This window comes from Solea senegalensis, linkage group LG12 (assembly GCF_019176455.1).
Source record: "Solea senegalensis isolate Sse05_10M linkage group LG12, IFAPA_SoseM_1, whole genome shotgun sequence".
NCBI classification, from domain to species: Eukaryota; Metazoa; Chordata; class Actinopteri; order Pleuronectiformes; family Soleidae; genus Solea; species Solea senegalensis.
The window spans coordinates 25,471,926-25,489,460 of NC_058032.1; the positions used below are offsets into that span (position 1 = coordinate 25,471,926).

At 43.6% G+C, this 17,535-nt stretch overlaps 1 protein-coding gene across 4 annotated transcripts in view; it reads left to right on the top strand.

Annotated features, from left to right (window-relative positions):
* Positions 1-17,535, top strand: part of pcdh1b (protocadherin 1b) — a 150,586-nt gene that overhangs the window by 5,591 nt on the left and 127,460 nt on the right. For 3 of the 4 annotated variants that reach the window (XM_044041160.1, XM_044041159.1, XM_044041162.1), the window contains exons 2-3: positions 6,267-7,095; positions 11,030-13,213. In XM_044041160.1, the coding sequence (XP_043897095.1) occupies positions 6,286-7,095; positions 11,030-13,213 (2,994 nt within the window). In that variant the 5' untranslated portion in view covers positions 6,267-6,285. Of the gene's footprint in view, positions 1-1,419; positions 1,512-6,266; positions 7,096-11,029; positions 13,214-17,535 lie in introns of those variants that run through there. The other variant, XM_044041161.1, reaches the window with a different exon arrangement.

Here is a 17,535-nt window from a genome sequence, read left to right on the forward strand (position 1 = left end):
TGAATGGAGACTTTTTTTAAAAAGGGGGCGGAGCTAGTGAAGTACGATTTGGCGTCTCGTGCTGCTGTGGCAACAGACTTTTTTACCCCCAACTTCAAAGGATGTTATGAACACACACACACAGGTGGAGTCAACTGGTGTGGGTGTGTGTGTGTGTAATCTGGATGAAACAATAGAATGAATGGAATAATCTCCTTTGTGCTGCCAGGTGAGGAGACCACACACATACACACACACACACACACACAGGATTGTCCAGTTCACCTTCTGAGATCCAAAAAAACATCAAAGCATCGTTTGATTTTTCTCTGTGTGTGTGTGTGTGTGTATAAAAAATGTACACAGAAACTTCCAGAACTGGTTTTCAGTTCTGGAAAATGTCCAGAATCGTTGCTAATTGTTGTAAATATGTTTCCTGTGTAATTACAGAGGAAATGACTGGGATTAAAAAAATGACACCACAGATTATTTCACCTGTTGCATAACCTGTGTAAGGTTTGTAACAAAGAGCAAGTTTATAGTAAGTTTGTATTTTCAATGTTTAAAACATTTATCTCATCAGGTTTAGTCCACACTGTAAAGAGTTTTCAAGACCCTAAAATAAACACTGCTCGACTTTAGTGTGGATTTATAGGAATTTAGAGACTTTTATTTAGAAAACTCTATCGTTTAGCCTGGATTGGGCAAAAGTGAGACTTTCATTTTGAAAGCTGTAAGGTTGGGGTGTTAGTGTGGATTTATAGAAACCTTTTTATTTTGAAAACTCTGGTGTTGCATTCTTAGAGTTGATGATCAGAAATTTGTTTTATTTTGAAAGTTGCAAGGTTGTGTTTTAGTGTGGATTTAAAGAAACCTAGACTTTAATTTTTTAAAACTCTGGTGTTATGTTTTAGCCTGAATTAGGGGCAACAGAGACATTTATTTTGGAAGGTGCAGGGTTGTGATGCATTTTGAAAACAGTCGGTCTTTGTCTTTGTGTGAACTGTTTTTGAAAACTGGTGTTGTGTTTCTTAATGATTTCGAAATTAGTTTTTGAGAGGTTGTGTTTTAATGTGGACAAGCAGAAATTAGGACTTTTATTTTGAAAACTGCAGGGTCGTATTGTATGTGAATGATCAGAAACTGTGAGACTTTTATTTTGAAAGCTGTGGGGATGTGTTTTAGTGTGCGCCGTTATCAAACAGAAATCAGTAGTTTTATTTTGAAACTGTAGGGTTGTTTTTTAATGGACAACCAGAGACATTTATTTTGAAACCTCTGATGTTGACATTTTTTTTTTAAAACCATGTTGACATGAATGCAGGTTTGATTCAGAGATGTTTGCTCTGGTGGGCGGGGCTTTGGTTTCTCACACTGGCTGAGGGGGCGGGGCTGTGTGTTTTTTAGGGGGTGGGGCCGTTGGGAAACTTGACTTTCCTGGCTGTTTGGTTGTTGGTGTTTTTGACTCAGAGGAAGGGGACGTTGTGGACACAGTGGACAATTTGATCGGCTCAGTGTGGACACGTCTGAAGGTCAGTGGACACGCGGTTGACCAGCGGTCACATTTATGGATTCAGGGTTATTTTGGCTGAGATAAATCGAGAAATTATTCATTAAAACTGGATTAAAAGAAGATTTTTAACATATTTAGTATGTAATATGGTCTTAAATTACACACGTCAGGACGTTTTATTTAAGCCGTAAATAAATATAAATAATTTTATGCTGTTGGAAATTAAAAGTTTTTCAAAATAAAGCACTAAAAATGTTTATTTACAGTGTCATAAACAAAACAACAAAAACTTCTAAAATATCACGGTGGTTTTTAAACAAATCAATTGAGTTTCTGTGATTTTTCGGCTTCTTAAACATTTAACCAGATAAACGTGAACCTTGACTTTGTTGATATTTGAACGCGTCACAGCGAGTTCTGCTGAACTGCAACCGTCCATCGATCCGTAGACTAATAATTAACCACGAAGTTAATCACAGACCATTTTAATAATCAATAAAGCAGCTTGTCCTGTGGTTTAAGCTTCTTAAATGTGAATATTTTCCCGCTTTCTTTGCTCCTGTAGGAGACAAAACTGATATTTTGGTTTATCAACACAATAAAAAAGCGTCACAGTGATAATAAATCAATTAGTTGACCAAAAAAACGGAGTTCTAAGTTAATCGCTGACTATTTTAAGTATAATTAAAGGCATTTTCTGCAATGTTAGCTTCTTAAATGTGAATATTTCTTTGCTCCTGTGTGAAAGTGAACTGATATTTTTGGTTTGTGAAGCCAAAAGAAAGACACTTGAATGCATCACAGTGAGCTACGGTAAGATAATGTCAGTGGTTTTACAAATTACCTTCATTATTTGAAATGATCAATAAAGAGACTAAAACAGGAATTAAAGCCGCTTTAAACTAAATATGTTTGTTGTGTCAAACAAAAAAAGACATTTGAATGCATTGTTACGAGCGCCGATGAAGGCATTTCGTAGAAAAACAGCTCAAAATGTGTATTTTATCAGTTTAAAGAACATTTTTAATCTATAAAACTGAAGTTTATGACACATTTGTGTTTACAGCTGTAGTTTACTGTGTGTGTGTGTGTGTGTGGGGGGGGTGCTACTAGCAGCTGCAGCTAATGTAAAGTAATGTGTTGTAACGCACACATTAGCACACACACACTGAATGTGAATGGTGAACACACACTGCAGGAGGTAACGGCACCGTTCGGATGCTTTGTCATGTACAGTCGTGAGGACACGCCCCCCTCTCTCTCTTCATTGTGAGTCGATGTCTCTCGCCCGGCCGCAGAGACACAACGACTCAAACGTCACAAAGAGAGAAATTCTACTGTCCTTAAAGGCCTCACAGACCCCGCCCCCCGCCACCCCCCCCACCCACCGCAGTGTCTTTGTCATGTAACACACACACACATAAACAGGCTGGTGGTTGGTTTGTTGGTTGATGAGAAAGTTTCAGGCTGTGGGAAAAAGGACACACTGGACCGTCCCCGAGGACACACACACACACAGAGACAGAGACACGTGAACGTATGAACATGTGTTCATGCTCATGAACAAACAGGAAGTCGCCGCTCTTTGGTTTTCTGTTTTTAAACTCTCTCGACTTTTGACCGCGACTCTTATTTTAGAATCCGAGACTCTCACGACCCACGATGCTTTGCTCTTTTTTCTTCTTTTTTTTTAAACATGTCACAGTTTATATAACATGTGAACACGTGAACTTGGAGATTCACACGTCTCTTCTGACCAAATAAAGCCGAAAATCTCCGTCTGCGATATCGTAACAACATGTTTTATCTCAAGTTTGTAAAGCACTCACTCTCCCACACCAAAGCCCATCGAGAACATGAGGCAGAAATGTCTGAAATCGCTCCATTAACAGTGTATTTATTTGTGTATATTCTCTGTATGTGAGAGAAACGACTGGAAAACTCCTTCAGTCAAAGATAAAACTTTCACATCTTAATTAAAATCCAGGATTTAAACATGTCCGGAGGTCACAGCAGCTCATTGATCTCAGCAGGTGCAGAAAGTTTGATTTCCTCGCCGCCCCTGAACGCCTCATTCCTCTCCCTCTCATTTATATTCACCTGTCGGCAAAAACAGGAGGTCACGGTGAAACAAGCCGCGGCGCGGCCGCCGAGTCGAGCGATCGACCGAGAACGAGGGTCCGGATTTTAACCCGACAATAATCACGACATGAAACCATCGATATACGAGTTTACAGTCTCATCACGTCTGTCTCTGTGTTTTAATCACATATTATTCACGTTTATTAGTATAATCTGTTATAAAACACAGTGTATTTGTAAAATATTGTGTATTTTCCACAAAAAACACACATTTGTTACTAAAACTAGTTTAAAAACGTGACACGTGTGTTTTTCGTAACCTTTTATGTCGAGGTTTTGTAGTTTTTTTGGTCAGACTGGACGTCGGCCAGCGTGTTCTCTGTTAGCTCTGTTACCACGGAGACGTGTGAAAGGGGCTCAGAGGTCAGAGGTCGTGGTTTAGGGGTATTTGGCAGCTCCGGGAGAAAAAATGTGAGAAAAGAAACACACACACACACTTAAACTGTGGTCACTGTGTGTGTGTGTGTGTGTGTGTGACAGCAGGAGACAACAGCTGACCCGTAAAAAAACAAATGCACACAAACAGCAACATTTGTTACTTTTACACTTTTATTCATAGTTTTTTTCTTAAAGTTGAACAATTAAAACATTTTTTTGGCTAAATTAAATTTTTTTTAAAGATTATTATATACTGTATATATTACATTTTTTTAAAATACTTTTATTTTACAAAAAGACACAAGGATTTTGAACCATTTTTGTAACACACACAAAATTTTATCTACCAAAAAAAAATGAACCAGTGATATACGTAAAAGCTATTACAAATGTTATTAACTTTCTAAATATTTGTCTTTTTTTGTTATTATTTTGGAGGAAAAAACAGCTGCAATATTTGCCTTTTCTTTATTTCAAAATTTTTGTGATATTGTTTTTTTGTTGTCTCCAAAATGTTTTGTAGTTTTTCTCAAACTTTGTGTTGTCTAAAGGTTTTTTATCTACCATAAAAACACAACTTATAATAATTTTCTTTGACAAAAACTACAACCAGTGAAACACATATAAACTATTACAAAGTTTTACAAATGTTATAAATATTTTATCTGTTTTTTTTATCATTTTGGTGCAAAACTGCAATATTTGCTTTTCCTAAAATCTGTTGTTGACATAAAACCCCAAACACATTCATTAAACATAGAAATATTTATTTTATTTGCTAATTTTAGCGTCTTCGCTAATTTTAACGAAAAACAAACAAATAAGTGAAAATATGTCTAAAAAATAATCGAACGACAGGAAAAACAAACGCAGATTATTTTCTGGGTCAGATTCTTTCTCAACGACTGAGAAAGAATGTGTGGAACTTACAGGTGAGGGGGCGGGGCGAGGGGCGGAGCCACACTCGCAGGTCTAAAAGCAGGTGCAGGGGGTCGATACTGTGACATTTGAAGAACTTTATTGGCTGTTTGTTGTGACAACGCGACGGGCTGAGATCGCTGGTTGATTAATCGCCGGATTAATGAGCACACGGCTTGATTTTGAACACACACACACACACAGAATCAGGAGGAAGATTTAGCTTCCTGTTCAGCATGCTGATCCGTGTGTGTGTGTGTGTGTGTGTCCTTAAATCAAGGTCGTGAGGAGAGTCAGAAAAAAACAAGCTCTTCAGATTAACCTTGGCGACCTGTGGCCGTGTGTGTGTGTGTGTGTGTGTGTCGCGAGTCTTGTCCGTGAAAACACGACGCACGCATCGATCGCGGCTCAGTGAGTCGTCTTCAGGGATCTGTGAGGTCTGGAAAAACTAAAAGAAAATATCACAAATATAAAAAAAGTAAACACATTCATACCCGGAGGTGTTCAGTGGCCTCGTGTGAAGTCAAACAACAACGTTCCAACATTAAAATAAAGTCTGGAAACTTCATACGTTTAAAGAGAAGTCGATTTTTGCTGTGAAACACGCCGTAAATATTCTTCTAAAGTACGTAAATAAAAGCACTTTTCTTCACCAGCGTCACCATGTCCTTTGTTGATGGCGGACATTTTGTCCTCTTCGCTGTGGACAAATATCGCAATGTTTCGTAACGCGTTTCCCTTGGAATATATTCATAATTTGCTACAGTATGTCACGTGATTCTTAGCGCTAATATCAAAGCACAAAAATCGGATTTTAATGAGATGAAAAATACAACGTCAGAATTTGACGTGGCACTTATTACATGTACTACGGTAAAGTGACTTAAAGCAGCTGCTAGCGACGTCGTCTTTTTCTTCTAATTTGCTGCCGTTAGCATTTCGTTAGCTAAACATGTGACCATTTTGTCTCAGACAAATATCGTAATGTTTCGAAACACGTTTCCCATGGAATATATTCATAGTAGTGTTGTTGTTATTTTACTATGTCGCGTGATTCTTAGCTCTTATATAAAAACACAAAAATCGGATTTTAACGAGATGAAAAATACGACGTCAGAATTTGACGTGGCACTTATTACATGTATTACGGTAAAGTGACTTAAAGCGGCTGTTAGCCATGTCGTCTTTGTCGTCTTCTATTTTGCTGCCGTTAGCTAAGCAGGCGGCCATTTTGTCTCCTTCGTTTCAGACAAATATCGCAATGTTTCGTAACGTGTTTCCCTTGGAATATACCGAAACGTCCCGTGAACGTGTTTTTGCTCCTTGTCTCTTTCAGGCTGCTGTCGCTCAGAGAAATGGCGTCGCTCAGGTGGGAGGTGCTGTCCGTCGCGGCGGTTTTCCTGCTGGTCTCCTGTGACGCCGCCCCCTCCGACATCCTGTACCGCGTCCCCGAGGAGCAGCCGCCGAACACGCTGATCGGCAGCCTGGCTTCGGACCGCGGCCTGCCCGACACCGGGCACCTGTACAAGCTGGAGGTGGGCTCGCCGTACCTGCGCGTGGACGGCAAGACGGGCGACATCTACACCACGGAGACGCCCATCGACCGCGAGACCATGAAGGACTGCCGCAACCTGTTTGACGGGGACAAGTGTTTCCTGGAGTTCGAGGTGTCCATCACCGACATGGTGAAGGGCATCGGGTCGGGGCCGCGACTCATCGAAGGCCGCATCGAGGTGCTGGACATCAACGACAACACGCCGCAGTTCGCCTCGCCCATCCTCACCCTCTCCATCCCGGAGAACACGCCCATCGGCGCCCTCTTCTCCATCCCCATGGCGATGGACAGGGACTCCGGCAGCAACGGCGTGGCCGAGTACTCGCTGAGCACCGGGCCCGACGCCGACCAGCTCTTCAGCCTCCAGGTCGCCGTGGACTCGGACGAGAAGCTGCCGCAGCTGGTCGTCATGGGCAACCTGGACCGCGAGAAGAAGGACTCGTACGACCTGAACATCCGCGTGGTGGACGGCGGGAAGCCGGCGAGGGCGAGCAGCGCCCTGCTGCGCGTCACCGTCACCGACCAGAACGACAACGCCCCCAAGTTTGAGAGGAGTCACTACGAGGCGGAGCTTCTGGAGAACAGTCCGCTGGGTCACTCTGTCCTGCAGGTCAGTTCTGATCCACTCATCCACTCCAGAAATGAACCAGTGATGTTAAAATCGCTGATTTTCTCTATGGGGTTTGGTGTGGGAGAGTGAGTGCTTTACAACCTTGAGTTTCCTGTTGGAAAAGTCTGTTTAACAGCGAGATAAAGACGTGAACGCGTCCTGAAGACGTCGTAGAACTGAAATCACGTCATCAAATTAAATAAAAGTATGATTATGGTTATTTAATGTAAACTAACTTGCTGGTTTGACCACTTAAAGGAGAGTTTGTAGAGTAAAGTTTAAATCTGGATTCAGCAGAGCAGGAGTTTCAAGTCTGCGGCGGCGACTCACACACACACACACACACACACACACACACAGGAGGTGAAGCAGGGCGTGAGACCGCGGCGCGTAGTCACATATTAACCACTGATTCAACTTCACCTTTGAGCCGGAGGAGGAGGAAGAGGAGGAGGAAGAGGAGGAGGTGTCACAGTCAGAGCGGGAAGATTCAACGACGTCCTCGTTCATGCGCGTCAGTGGTGAGATTATTCCGCGGGGTTTTATTGGCGCACAACGCTGACATCCTGAACCACTACGTCACGTCATACGCGACACATGCGTGTAAACAGTTTCCGATCTTCCACGTTTCACTGCTGTCAATCTTAATCTAGGTTATTATCTGAGATTGGACTAGATTAGATTAGATTCGATTTAAAAAAAGTCTCACCTTCAGATTAAGTCTACAATAATTTATCTCGCTGTTACTGAAGTTTTTAGACCGTTCACTCTCCCACACCAAACCCCATAGAGAAAATCAATGATTTTAGTGTACAGGGACACAGGAGCTGCTGGTCTGCTGCTGCCTCGTGTGGTCACTTTGTGTCACTGCGGTGAATCCGAACGTCAATGTTTTCACACAGAATACGTAAAGTAAGACTTTTGAAGTTAGTGATGGAGGCAGCAGTGGATCAACACCTCCTGTGAGACGTGACGTAAAATTGATGATTTTCTCTATGGGGTTTGGTGTGGGAGAAAAAGTGAAAAGACTAATATTTAACATGAAAATTGCTTTCTTTTTTGCTACTTTTCTACTGTTTTGGCTTCAGCAGAACTTTCTAATGCGTCACATGACCTTTATTATGTTCTCCTCTCGGCTGAGGAACGAACACCTTTACCTTGAGCTGAGGTCACAAATGTCGGGGAAGAAAAGTTTGCGAGTGGATGTGGAGTTAAGAAAGATTTAAATATTCATGACCCAATTATCTACCCAAGTTGAAAGCTCCCATTAAGAGTCAGTAAGTAGAGCTTTTATTCCAATTAAATATTTATTTTATTCAAGTTGCAACAAAAGTTAACGCAAAAAAATGCAGTTGTTTTATTCATTAAGAGAGTGACGCTCTAAAACGCAGTTAATCTGCTGCACTCGACTGATCCGATTCAATCAAAACAAAGACTCTGATGATGAACGCGGACGTAACTGTGGCAACAAACAGACTGAGGGAAACAAAAAGGCCTTTTGATTGGATAAAAATTCAAAGTTTCCCTTGATTTATTGTTCAAATGTTTGGTCACACTGTTCTTCCATCGCCTCAAATCCACATCGTCTCATTAAAGATTTAACAAACGGGCAAATCTGACAGATCAATAGTCGTTAATTCCTGAAAACGTGGCGGTTGAACTCCAACACAATGACTCTGTCAATTACTGCAGCGCTGACTGACGCAGTGAGACAGGAACCACAAATTTTTTCGTGCTACGGAACTCCTCTATGCCCACAACGTCACTTTTACGTGTCACGGAATTAATACGTTCATTCAAAGCCGATGCCAAAATGTCCGCGTTACGAAATGAAATCACCAAACAAGTTTGTTAGATTCTGGTGTTTGTAAATCATCATTTCAGTTCAGTGCTCTCTTTAACCTTAACCTCTGCGACCTGGATCAGTGACTTCCGCGGTCGTCTCCCCCTCCCCCGTCTCCCCCCCGCTGACGCTCTGTCACGCCGTGTGATCGCGAGCAGACAGGAAACCACACGTTTGTTATGAGAAGCGAGCGTCTGTAAAAAATCTTTCAAAGATTCACTCAGCTGCACAAACGCTGATTTCCCACAACTGCTTCTCCACTGTGTGTGTGTGTGTGTGTGTCTGTTTAGATGCTACGTTCCAATGCTAACAAATTCTAGCCTTACATTTAGGATACCAGGCGACATTTTCAGAAATTACGTTTGAAGACTCCAATAAAGCGAAAAAGACAGTTGTGGCCAAAGCTACTGCTACCGGCTAGTTAGCTTAGCATAGCATCCTGTTTGGGGCTTCGGCTAATGAGTTAATTTAGTAGTAATCTTTAGTTAAAGTAATTATGGCGTGAAGAAAAAAATGTTTAATTTCAGAATTCTTCTTTTAAGCTAGCTAATGATGTTGTTTTTGCTTAAATCGTCAAATAATCACAGTTTATTTATTTTCTATCAACTTTAGATTAAAAAGAAATAAAGACACATCTGCTAACAGCCAGTTAGCTTAGCTTAACAATCAGTCAGCGACGCGACTACAGCTAATAATTGTCAGTAAGTTATTGCCAAGAAATCAATTCAAAAATATGAAATGATGCAGGTAATGAATTCAGAATCGAACGTTCAGAGACAACGACAGAACAAAGAGGGGTTTCATTTTGAGAATTTTCAGATTGCAAATCATAATTATTTATTGCTGCTAAATTACTGATAAAAAAATAATCTGCCATTTAATCAGAGATATCCTCCAGCTAGTTTAGCTCACCGAACAGGATTACACTATTGTTTCAATTATTATAGATTATTAGGAGCATAAAATGTTGGAGAACATGAGGGAGATACCGCCGTGTGTCGTATTCCGTCCCAAAAACAATCCAAACCGTTTCCCTGTGTTTATTATGGTCAGCAAAGCCAAACAGGAGTCATACATTAAATCTACATACAGATAAAAAGAGTGATATTGATCTTCTCGTCTAATTCTTGGCACGGGGGAAAAAAACACATCTCCCAGAGTGAACCTTTAAAAAAAAAAACTCAAACAGTTTTTGGCACAGCCGCTTCACTTAGTCGTAGATTTCCGTGTCCTTGGTCCGAACAACATGAGTTTAACTGTTTGTGTAAATAAGCTAAAAAGATTCCCACCCTGCTTCCTTGTTCTTCAAGAAACCACAATTTATTCATTCTTTTTCGGCGGCGGTTGGCGGTGGTGGTGGTGTGTGTGGGGGGGTGGGACTTATATTATAGGAGACTATTTTGCTGAGTGCAGGCCTGGCTCGGCTCCAGTTCTGCCTCAGAAAGAGTAAATGGCCTTAAAATGTAGAAACGCCATAATTGCATTACAGTAAGTCCCAGGTGAAGGATGCAGAAACGCTGAACGAGCAGCACCTGGGACGTTTAAATCAGCTGTTCCAACAACCGGCTCCTTTTTGAAGCCGCGCGACGTCGACCTACTTTATCTTCCACGGCGGCAGCTGAGGCGCTGAATGAGCGCAATTAAAAAGTATTAGATGTGCAGATAGAAAGGCCGTCCTAATGAGTACATCCTAAGTGACATTCTGCTGAGCGCTCGCACCGCTTAATTGACTAATTACCTCCATTTACTTTGGGTTTAGGTGCGTGACGCCGGCTTGTGTAGCCCGGGCTGCTCCGTCCTCTGCGGCCTCCTAACGGGCCCAGAGGAGCCACGGCTTTTCTTTGTGATGACATTAATATTCTGTCGTCGGACAGCGGCCGCGCGCCCTCGGGCTTTGATCGCATGTTGTGTCTCAGACGCGGCGGATAAAGCTCAGACCACTCTGTGGAGATGCATTAGTGGCGGTTTTTAAATCAAAAGAATCTAAAGAGTCGATAACATCTAAACACCAGCTCCAACTGTGAACGGAGCGGAATCAGTCGGATTATGTTTGTTTGTCTCATAAAATCCTTGTTGTTGCTCCTTTTCTAGGTCAGAGCCAACGACGCAGACACCGGCATCAACGGAGAGATCGACTACAGCCTCCACCAGGTGTCGGAGACGGTCCAGAGGCTTCTGCGCATCGACCGCACGTCCGGCGTCATATACGTGAAAGGCACAGTGGACCGCGAGGACGAGAGCTTCCTCAAGTTCTTTGTGTTCGCCAGAGACCGCGGGCCAAACTCCAAGAGCTCCAAGGTCCTCGTGAACATCAACATCAAGGACCAGAACGACAACCTGCCGGCCATCGAGATCCGCGGCATCGGTCTGGTGACACACCAGAACGGCGTGGCCAACATCTCGGAGGACATGCCCGTCGGGACTCCAGTGGCGCTGGTGCAGGTGTCGGACCGCGACGAGGGGGAAAACGCGGTGGTCACGTGCGTCGTCGCCGGCGACGTCCCGTTTCAGCTCCGACCTGCGAGCGAGTCGGCCAACGACCGCAAGAGGAAGTACTTCCTGCAGACGACGACCCTGCTGGATTACGAGCGTGTTAAGGATTACAGAATTGAAATTGTCGCTGTGGACTCCGGGAACCCGGCCCTGTCCAGCAGCAACTCCCTCAGAGTGCAGGTCACGGACATGAACGACAACACGCCAACCTTTTCCCCATCCATGCTGGAGGTGGATTTTGCAGAGGGCAACCAGCCCGGCGACAAAGTGCTGGATGTCGTGGCAACGGACGCAGACAGTGGCACCAATGCAGAGCTAGCCTATAGCATCATCGAGCGCTCAGCGGCAAAGCTGTTTGAGATCGACACCAACACCGGCGAGGTACGTGTGAAGAACCTCTTGGATCGTGAGGAGATGGAACGCTACGAGTTCCGCGTGGCGGCGGCCGACAAGGGTGTTCCCAACAAAACAGGCACGGCCACCGTGACCATCAATGTTCTGGACCGCAATGACAACGACCCAAAGTTTATGCTGGGCGACTACAGCTTCTCCGTCAGCGAGAACATGCCTCCGCTCAATCCTGTCGGTGTGGTTACGGTCACCGACGCGGACAAAGGTGAAAATGCCCACGTCAGGCTGTACGTGGAACCGGACAATGGCAAGTTTATCATCCAGAACGGCACAGGGAACATCCTGTCCAGCATTTCCTTCGACCGCGAGAAGGAGAGCACCTACACCTTCCGTCTGAAGGCCGTGGATGCCGGCGACCCCCCGCGCTCCTCCTACGTAGGCGTGACCATCAACGTCCTGGATGAGAACGATAACGCTCCCTATGTCACCAAACCGGCCAACTCCTCTTACACGTACCTGACGCCTGTGACGCCACCGGAGACCCGGGTGGAGGTCGTAGAGGCTGAGGACATTGACTCTGGACCTAACGCTGAGCTGGTCTACAGCATCACCGGCGGTAACCCCTACGGTTTGTTCGACATCTCGCCCGACAGTGGGGAAATCACACTGGCACAGGAGTTCACAGGTAAGCACAATGGACTGCACCGCCTGGTGGTGAGGGTGAGCGACAAAGGCAAGCACCCGCGCCACACCACCGCCCTGGTCCACATATTCGTCAATGACACCAAGTCCAATGTCTCCGTCATCGAGGCGCTGGTCGGACACAGCCTCTACACCCCTCTGGACAGGGACATTGCCGGGGATCCCAACTACAGCCTCGTTCAGCGCAGCAACATCCTGTACGGCAGCCTGGCGGGCGTGGCCGGCGTCATTCTGGTGATTGTAGCCGTCGTGGTCTTTAGACACCGCCTGCAGAAGGACACCAAGAGCGGCTACCAGGCCGGCAAGAAGGAAAGTAAGGACCTGTACGCGCCGAAGCAGGGCCCCAAAAATGGCAAAGGGAAAAAGAGTAAAAAGGGGAAAGCGCCAAAACCTGCCAAGCCACTGGAGGAGGACGAGGAGGCCAGTCTGCAGAAAGGCCACAAGTTCAACCTCATCAACGACACGGTCAACGACAGTCCCAGAATCCACCTGCCCCTTAACTACCCGCCGGGAAGCCCCGACCTGGGCCGCCACTACCGCTCCAATTCCCCCCTACCGTCCATCCAGCTGCAGCCACAGTCGCCTTCCGCCTCCAAGAAACACCAGGCAGTTCAGGACCTCCCCGCCACCAACACCTTCGTCGGAACGGGCGACAACAACTCCACGGGCTCCGACCAATATTCGGATTACAGCTACAAGGCCAACCCGCCCAAATACAGCAACAAACAGGTAGGAGACTACGCCAACACTGCAATGTACTACGGGGACATCCACTGGACCGACCGGGTGTGGTAGTTGTTTTCTGGGACTTATTTGGCACTGATGGCCAATGTTCTTCCACCAAAGTTGCACTGATCTCCACCCCCACCCTGCACAGCACCCACCTCCAAACTGCCATCCTCCACGTTTGTTCTGTTTGGGTTCATTTTGTTTGTTTTTTTTCAGTTCACCATCTCTGTTCTGTTCTGGTTTTGTTTTTTTTGGACACCACAGTATTCACAAAATGAAGGATTACACAAAGGGTAGACCGAATACGGGCTTTACCGATAATTATCAGCGTACATTTGACTGGAACCACAGAACTCTGCTGACCCAGAACTGTCCTGAGCGTGGTTCTTTAAGGATTTATCCCCGTGTATACGTGAAAGACTTCCTGGTGTATGACAGCGCGTTCCACTTTTCCAGCGTTTGCACAGAAGTGAAAGTTGTAGTTTTTTGTTTTTAGCACTTCTGTCTTTTTTTTCCCGTTGTTATCCCGCGCGTAATTTATTTATTGACTGGTCGTAGATTCCGACTTCCGCCACAACTGGAACGCGCTGTCTTATCACACGGAAGAAAACAAAGCGCTGTGCTAAACTAAGATGCTAATCCTGAATAAATGTTGAACTACTGATATGGGAAATCCCGTAGAGGTCTATCCTTAGCATCTACAGTACATGTTAGCGTCCTTGGTTCATTTTTGTCATTTTTGTGTTAACCACATGATTTAATTGTGTTCATTTGTTCACGGTGGGTTTAAATGAAGTTGTAACTCGTCACTGAGGCGAGTGTGAGTTCTGAATGTGTGTTCTTTTCTTCTCATCTCTTGTAATTCCCCAGCGGCTCTTTATGACCCGACCAGTTTTGTTGAAGTGTGACAAAAGAGTTTTGTCCATTTCGGTTTTCTACCGTTCCCTGGCTTTTCTTTTTTTTTTTGCGAGCGCCTCCATCCAGTTCTGACCAATTTGAGGTCGTTTGAGCTCGGTCACAAACAAAAGAGAGGAGGGGGGAGGGAATGAGGAGGCGATGAAGGGAGAAAGGGTACACTAAGACTAAACACAACCATTTCTTAACCTCTGCACCTGCTGTCAGTGCGGCTGAAATACCACTTCATTTTTCCGTGTTTCCAATCACCGGGGCTGAAAAGTCAATTGTTTGCACAGATTAATGGCAGGTCATTTTCCAGGCGCCTGCTTTCTAGTTTTACCCAGAGTGCCTTGCTCTATTCTATTTAATGTAAAAAAAAGAGAGAAAAATTAAGGGGGAGGGACATCGGGTTTGTCGTGACGTCAGTGAAAAGTGAAAACGCGTCACGTGCACTGTGAAATCCACGGAGACAATCATTGCTGTTGTCATAGCGACTGTACATATGTAAACATGTTTGTTTTTTCATCTGCTATTTCTCTGTGTGTGTGTGTGTGTGTGTGTGTGTTTATTATTATTAACAAGGGCATTTCATTGTTTTCCTGCTCATGTTCAACCACCTGTACCAAAGACGTGACACACACACACACACACACACAACACTTTTACATTATACAGTTCGGCTTCGCTCTACTTCTATTGTCAAATTATACTTAAAATTCCAAAATTTACTTAAAATTCCCAATGTACTTTCAGTTTCTACTTAATATTCCTAAGCCAATAAAGTCCAGCTATAGATCAAAGTTACACAGACTTGAAATCGTGAAAACACTCGTTAATCTTTAGACATTTAGCAAAGTAAACGTGTAAAAAGTCCATATTTAACAGAGTCTGTTGTATTTAGCGACAGCTGCTTTATGAGTCACATGTTTGTGTCACATGACGTGTTGGAAGTTGAGTCGAGCGACAACTGTTTAAAGTAAAAACAGCGTTAGCTGCACATTCATCGTTTCACCGTGTAACACACTCAGAGCTGAAGTGGGTGTGGTTAGCGCTTGCTGCTGTTGTTGTTAGCAGCGTGCTAACATGTTAACGCTCCCGCTGGGTTAATGTTGTTCGTGTTAACGCTCGAGGCCACGGGCGTCAGTCACGCTTCACTCGAGTCGGGTTTTACACACACACACAATAATAATTTGTACAGTGTTTCTTCCTCTTTATTATTATTATGATTTTTTTTCATCATCTCTTGTTTTTTTTTACCGTAAAAAAAGCAGATTTTGTTTCAATAAACTGTTGCTTAAATGTTGACGTTGACGCTCTCTGTGCTTTCATCCTTCACACTTTACCGCTTCATTTGTTTCTTTATTCAAATGTTTCTTTTATTAGACGGCGTTATTTACTGGTAACGCCGCTCTTTTTGTCTTTGTCGCCTTGGAAACAACACAGGAGTACATATGCCAGGCCTGTGTGTGGCACTGTGACGCCACTACGCCACAAATTTAAGATTAAAAAACAAGTTATTCTCAAACTATGTATATATATATATATAGATATACATATCTATATACATACATGTAGATATGCATATATATATACATATGTCTATGTATGTATATACATAGACATATATAAGTATTTACATATATCTATAGATATTTGTCTATATGTATGTATGTATATTTCTATACATATCTATAGATATACATAGATATGCGTGTGTATTTATATATTCCTCCAAGTTTCCACAGTTTGACCGTGCATGTGGATTTAAAACCAAAGACAAAAAAAATCCCAACAAAAAATCTGCTAAATATATTTGGGGACCCTTAAAAACTCCCCGTGGACCCATCTCCGGGCCCCGACCCACGTGTTGGTCTGAGCGGAACCACCTTTAAATGAAAACAGCGTTAACTTTTCGTGCCTCAGATTTATGTCGCAATAATTGTCGTTGTGAGCCTTTAGGCGAATAAAAGCGTATCATCAGCAAACAGGTTGACATTTACGGCATTGATTGTGTTGTTTATGTTTTAACCCCGCCCCCCGCGGCGACACTTCCTGTGTGAGGCGTGAAGGTGAGAGTGGAGATTTTTGATGATGCTCACGCTGCTGTGGACAGATCAATGACGAGGGAGGGGCCTCTAAAGTGTTATTGTGCTGGTGATGTGAAGCCTCAGGGGAGGGGGGTGGCGACAGACAGACAGAGCGCTATCAGTGAGTCAATAAAGAGTTTAGTTGTACATTAACCTGTGACCTGACCAGAGGAGGAGAATCTGAGATTATGAGGATTTATTGTTGATTTAAAAGTGATTAAATGTGTCGTATCTTTAATAAACGAACATTAAACTCATGTCACTTAGATGCTATGGCAGGAAATGATACACTTTAATGAATGATTGTCCAGAGTCATAATAATAATTCATCTGAGCCGCTGTTGTTTTTCAACCTCACTCAGCAGGAGGAGTCGGGAGTGGGCGGGGCCTTATCTGTCCATGTTGTGGAGTCAGTGAAGTTGCTCATTAACTCAAACCAGGTGACAGGTGTCGGAAAAGGGGGCGTGGCCTAACAATGACACGACACAGTCATGTGAAAAACTTTATTTAAAAAATGTGTCAAACGAACGTAAAGTTTAATAAAAACCTGAACACAGAAACTGCACTGTGCCTTTAGATCCACAGTGTTGGCATGCGGCCACAGCGTGCACACACACACACACACAGGCTTTGAAGCTGCAGTGAAGCAGAGCAGGTGCTAAACCTGCCAGGGGTCAAGGGTCAAATATCACTCAGGTACGGTTATTAGCTGCTGAGAGTGAAGAGGTCAAGGGTTAATAAGGTCTTGCTCCCCCCACCCCCCACACACACACACACTCTCCCGCCCAGTCTGGACTCCACATTAACAGTCAACGGAGGCTTTTCTGCTTTTAACTCTGCCGTCGCTATGGTAACACTGTGTGTGTGTGCTGACTCATAGTCCTGACCAAACCTCGTCCTCCCACAATCCCTCCTTCTGTGGAGAGATCTGCCCTTTAAATGTGTGTGTGTGTGTGTGTGTGTTCATTCAGTTTATATAAGTGTTTATAGATGTATGTGTGTGTGTGTGTGTGTGTGTTCATTCAGTTTATATAAGTGTTTACAGATGTATGTGTGTGTGTGTAAGTGTTTGTTTTAAAAAAAATTCTATTACTTTTTCAAACATGATAATTATAAAAAAAAGAAGAGCAAAAAATAATTAAGGAAAGAAAAACAGAATATTTAATAGATATAGAAATATTTACTTTAAATGCAGAAATAAGAACTATTTAGTTTTATATAAATACAATTACGCAGTAGAAGTGTACGATTATGCAGTAGAAGCGGACGATTACGCAGTAGAAGCGGACGATTACGCAGTAGAAGTGTATGATTATGCGATAGAAGCGTACGATTATG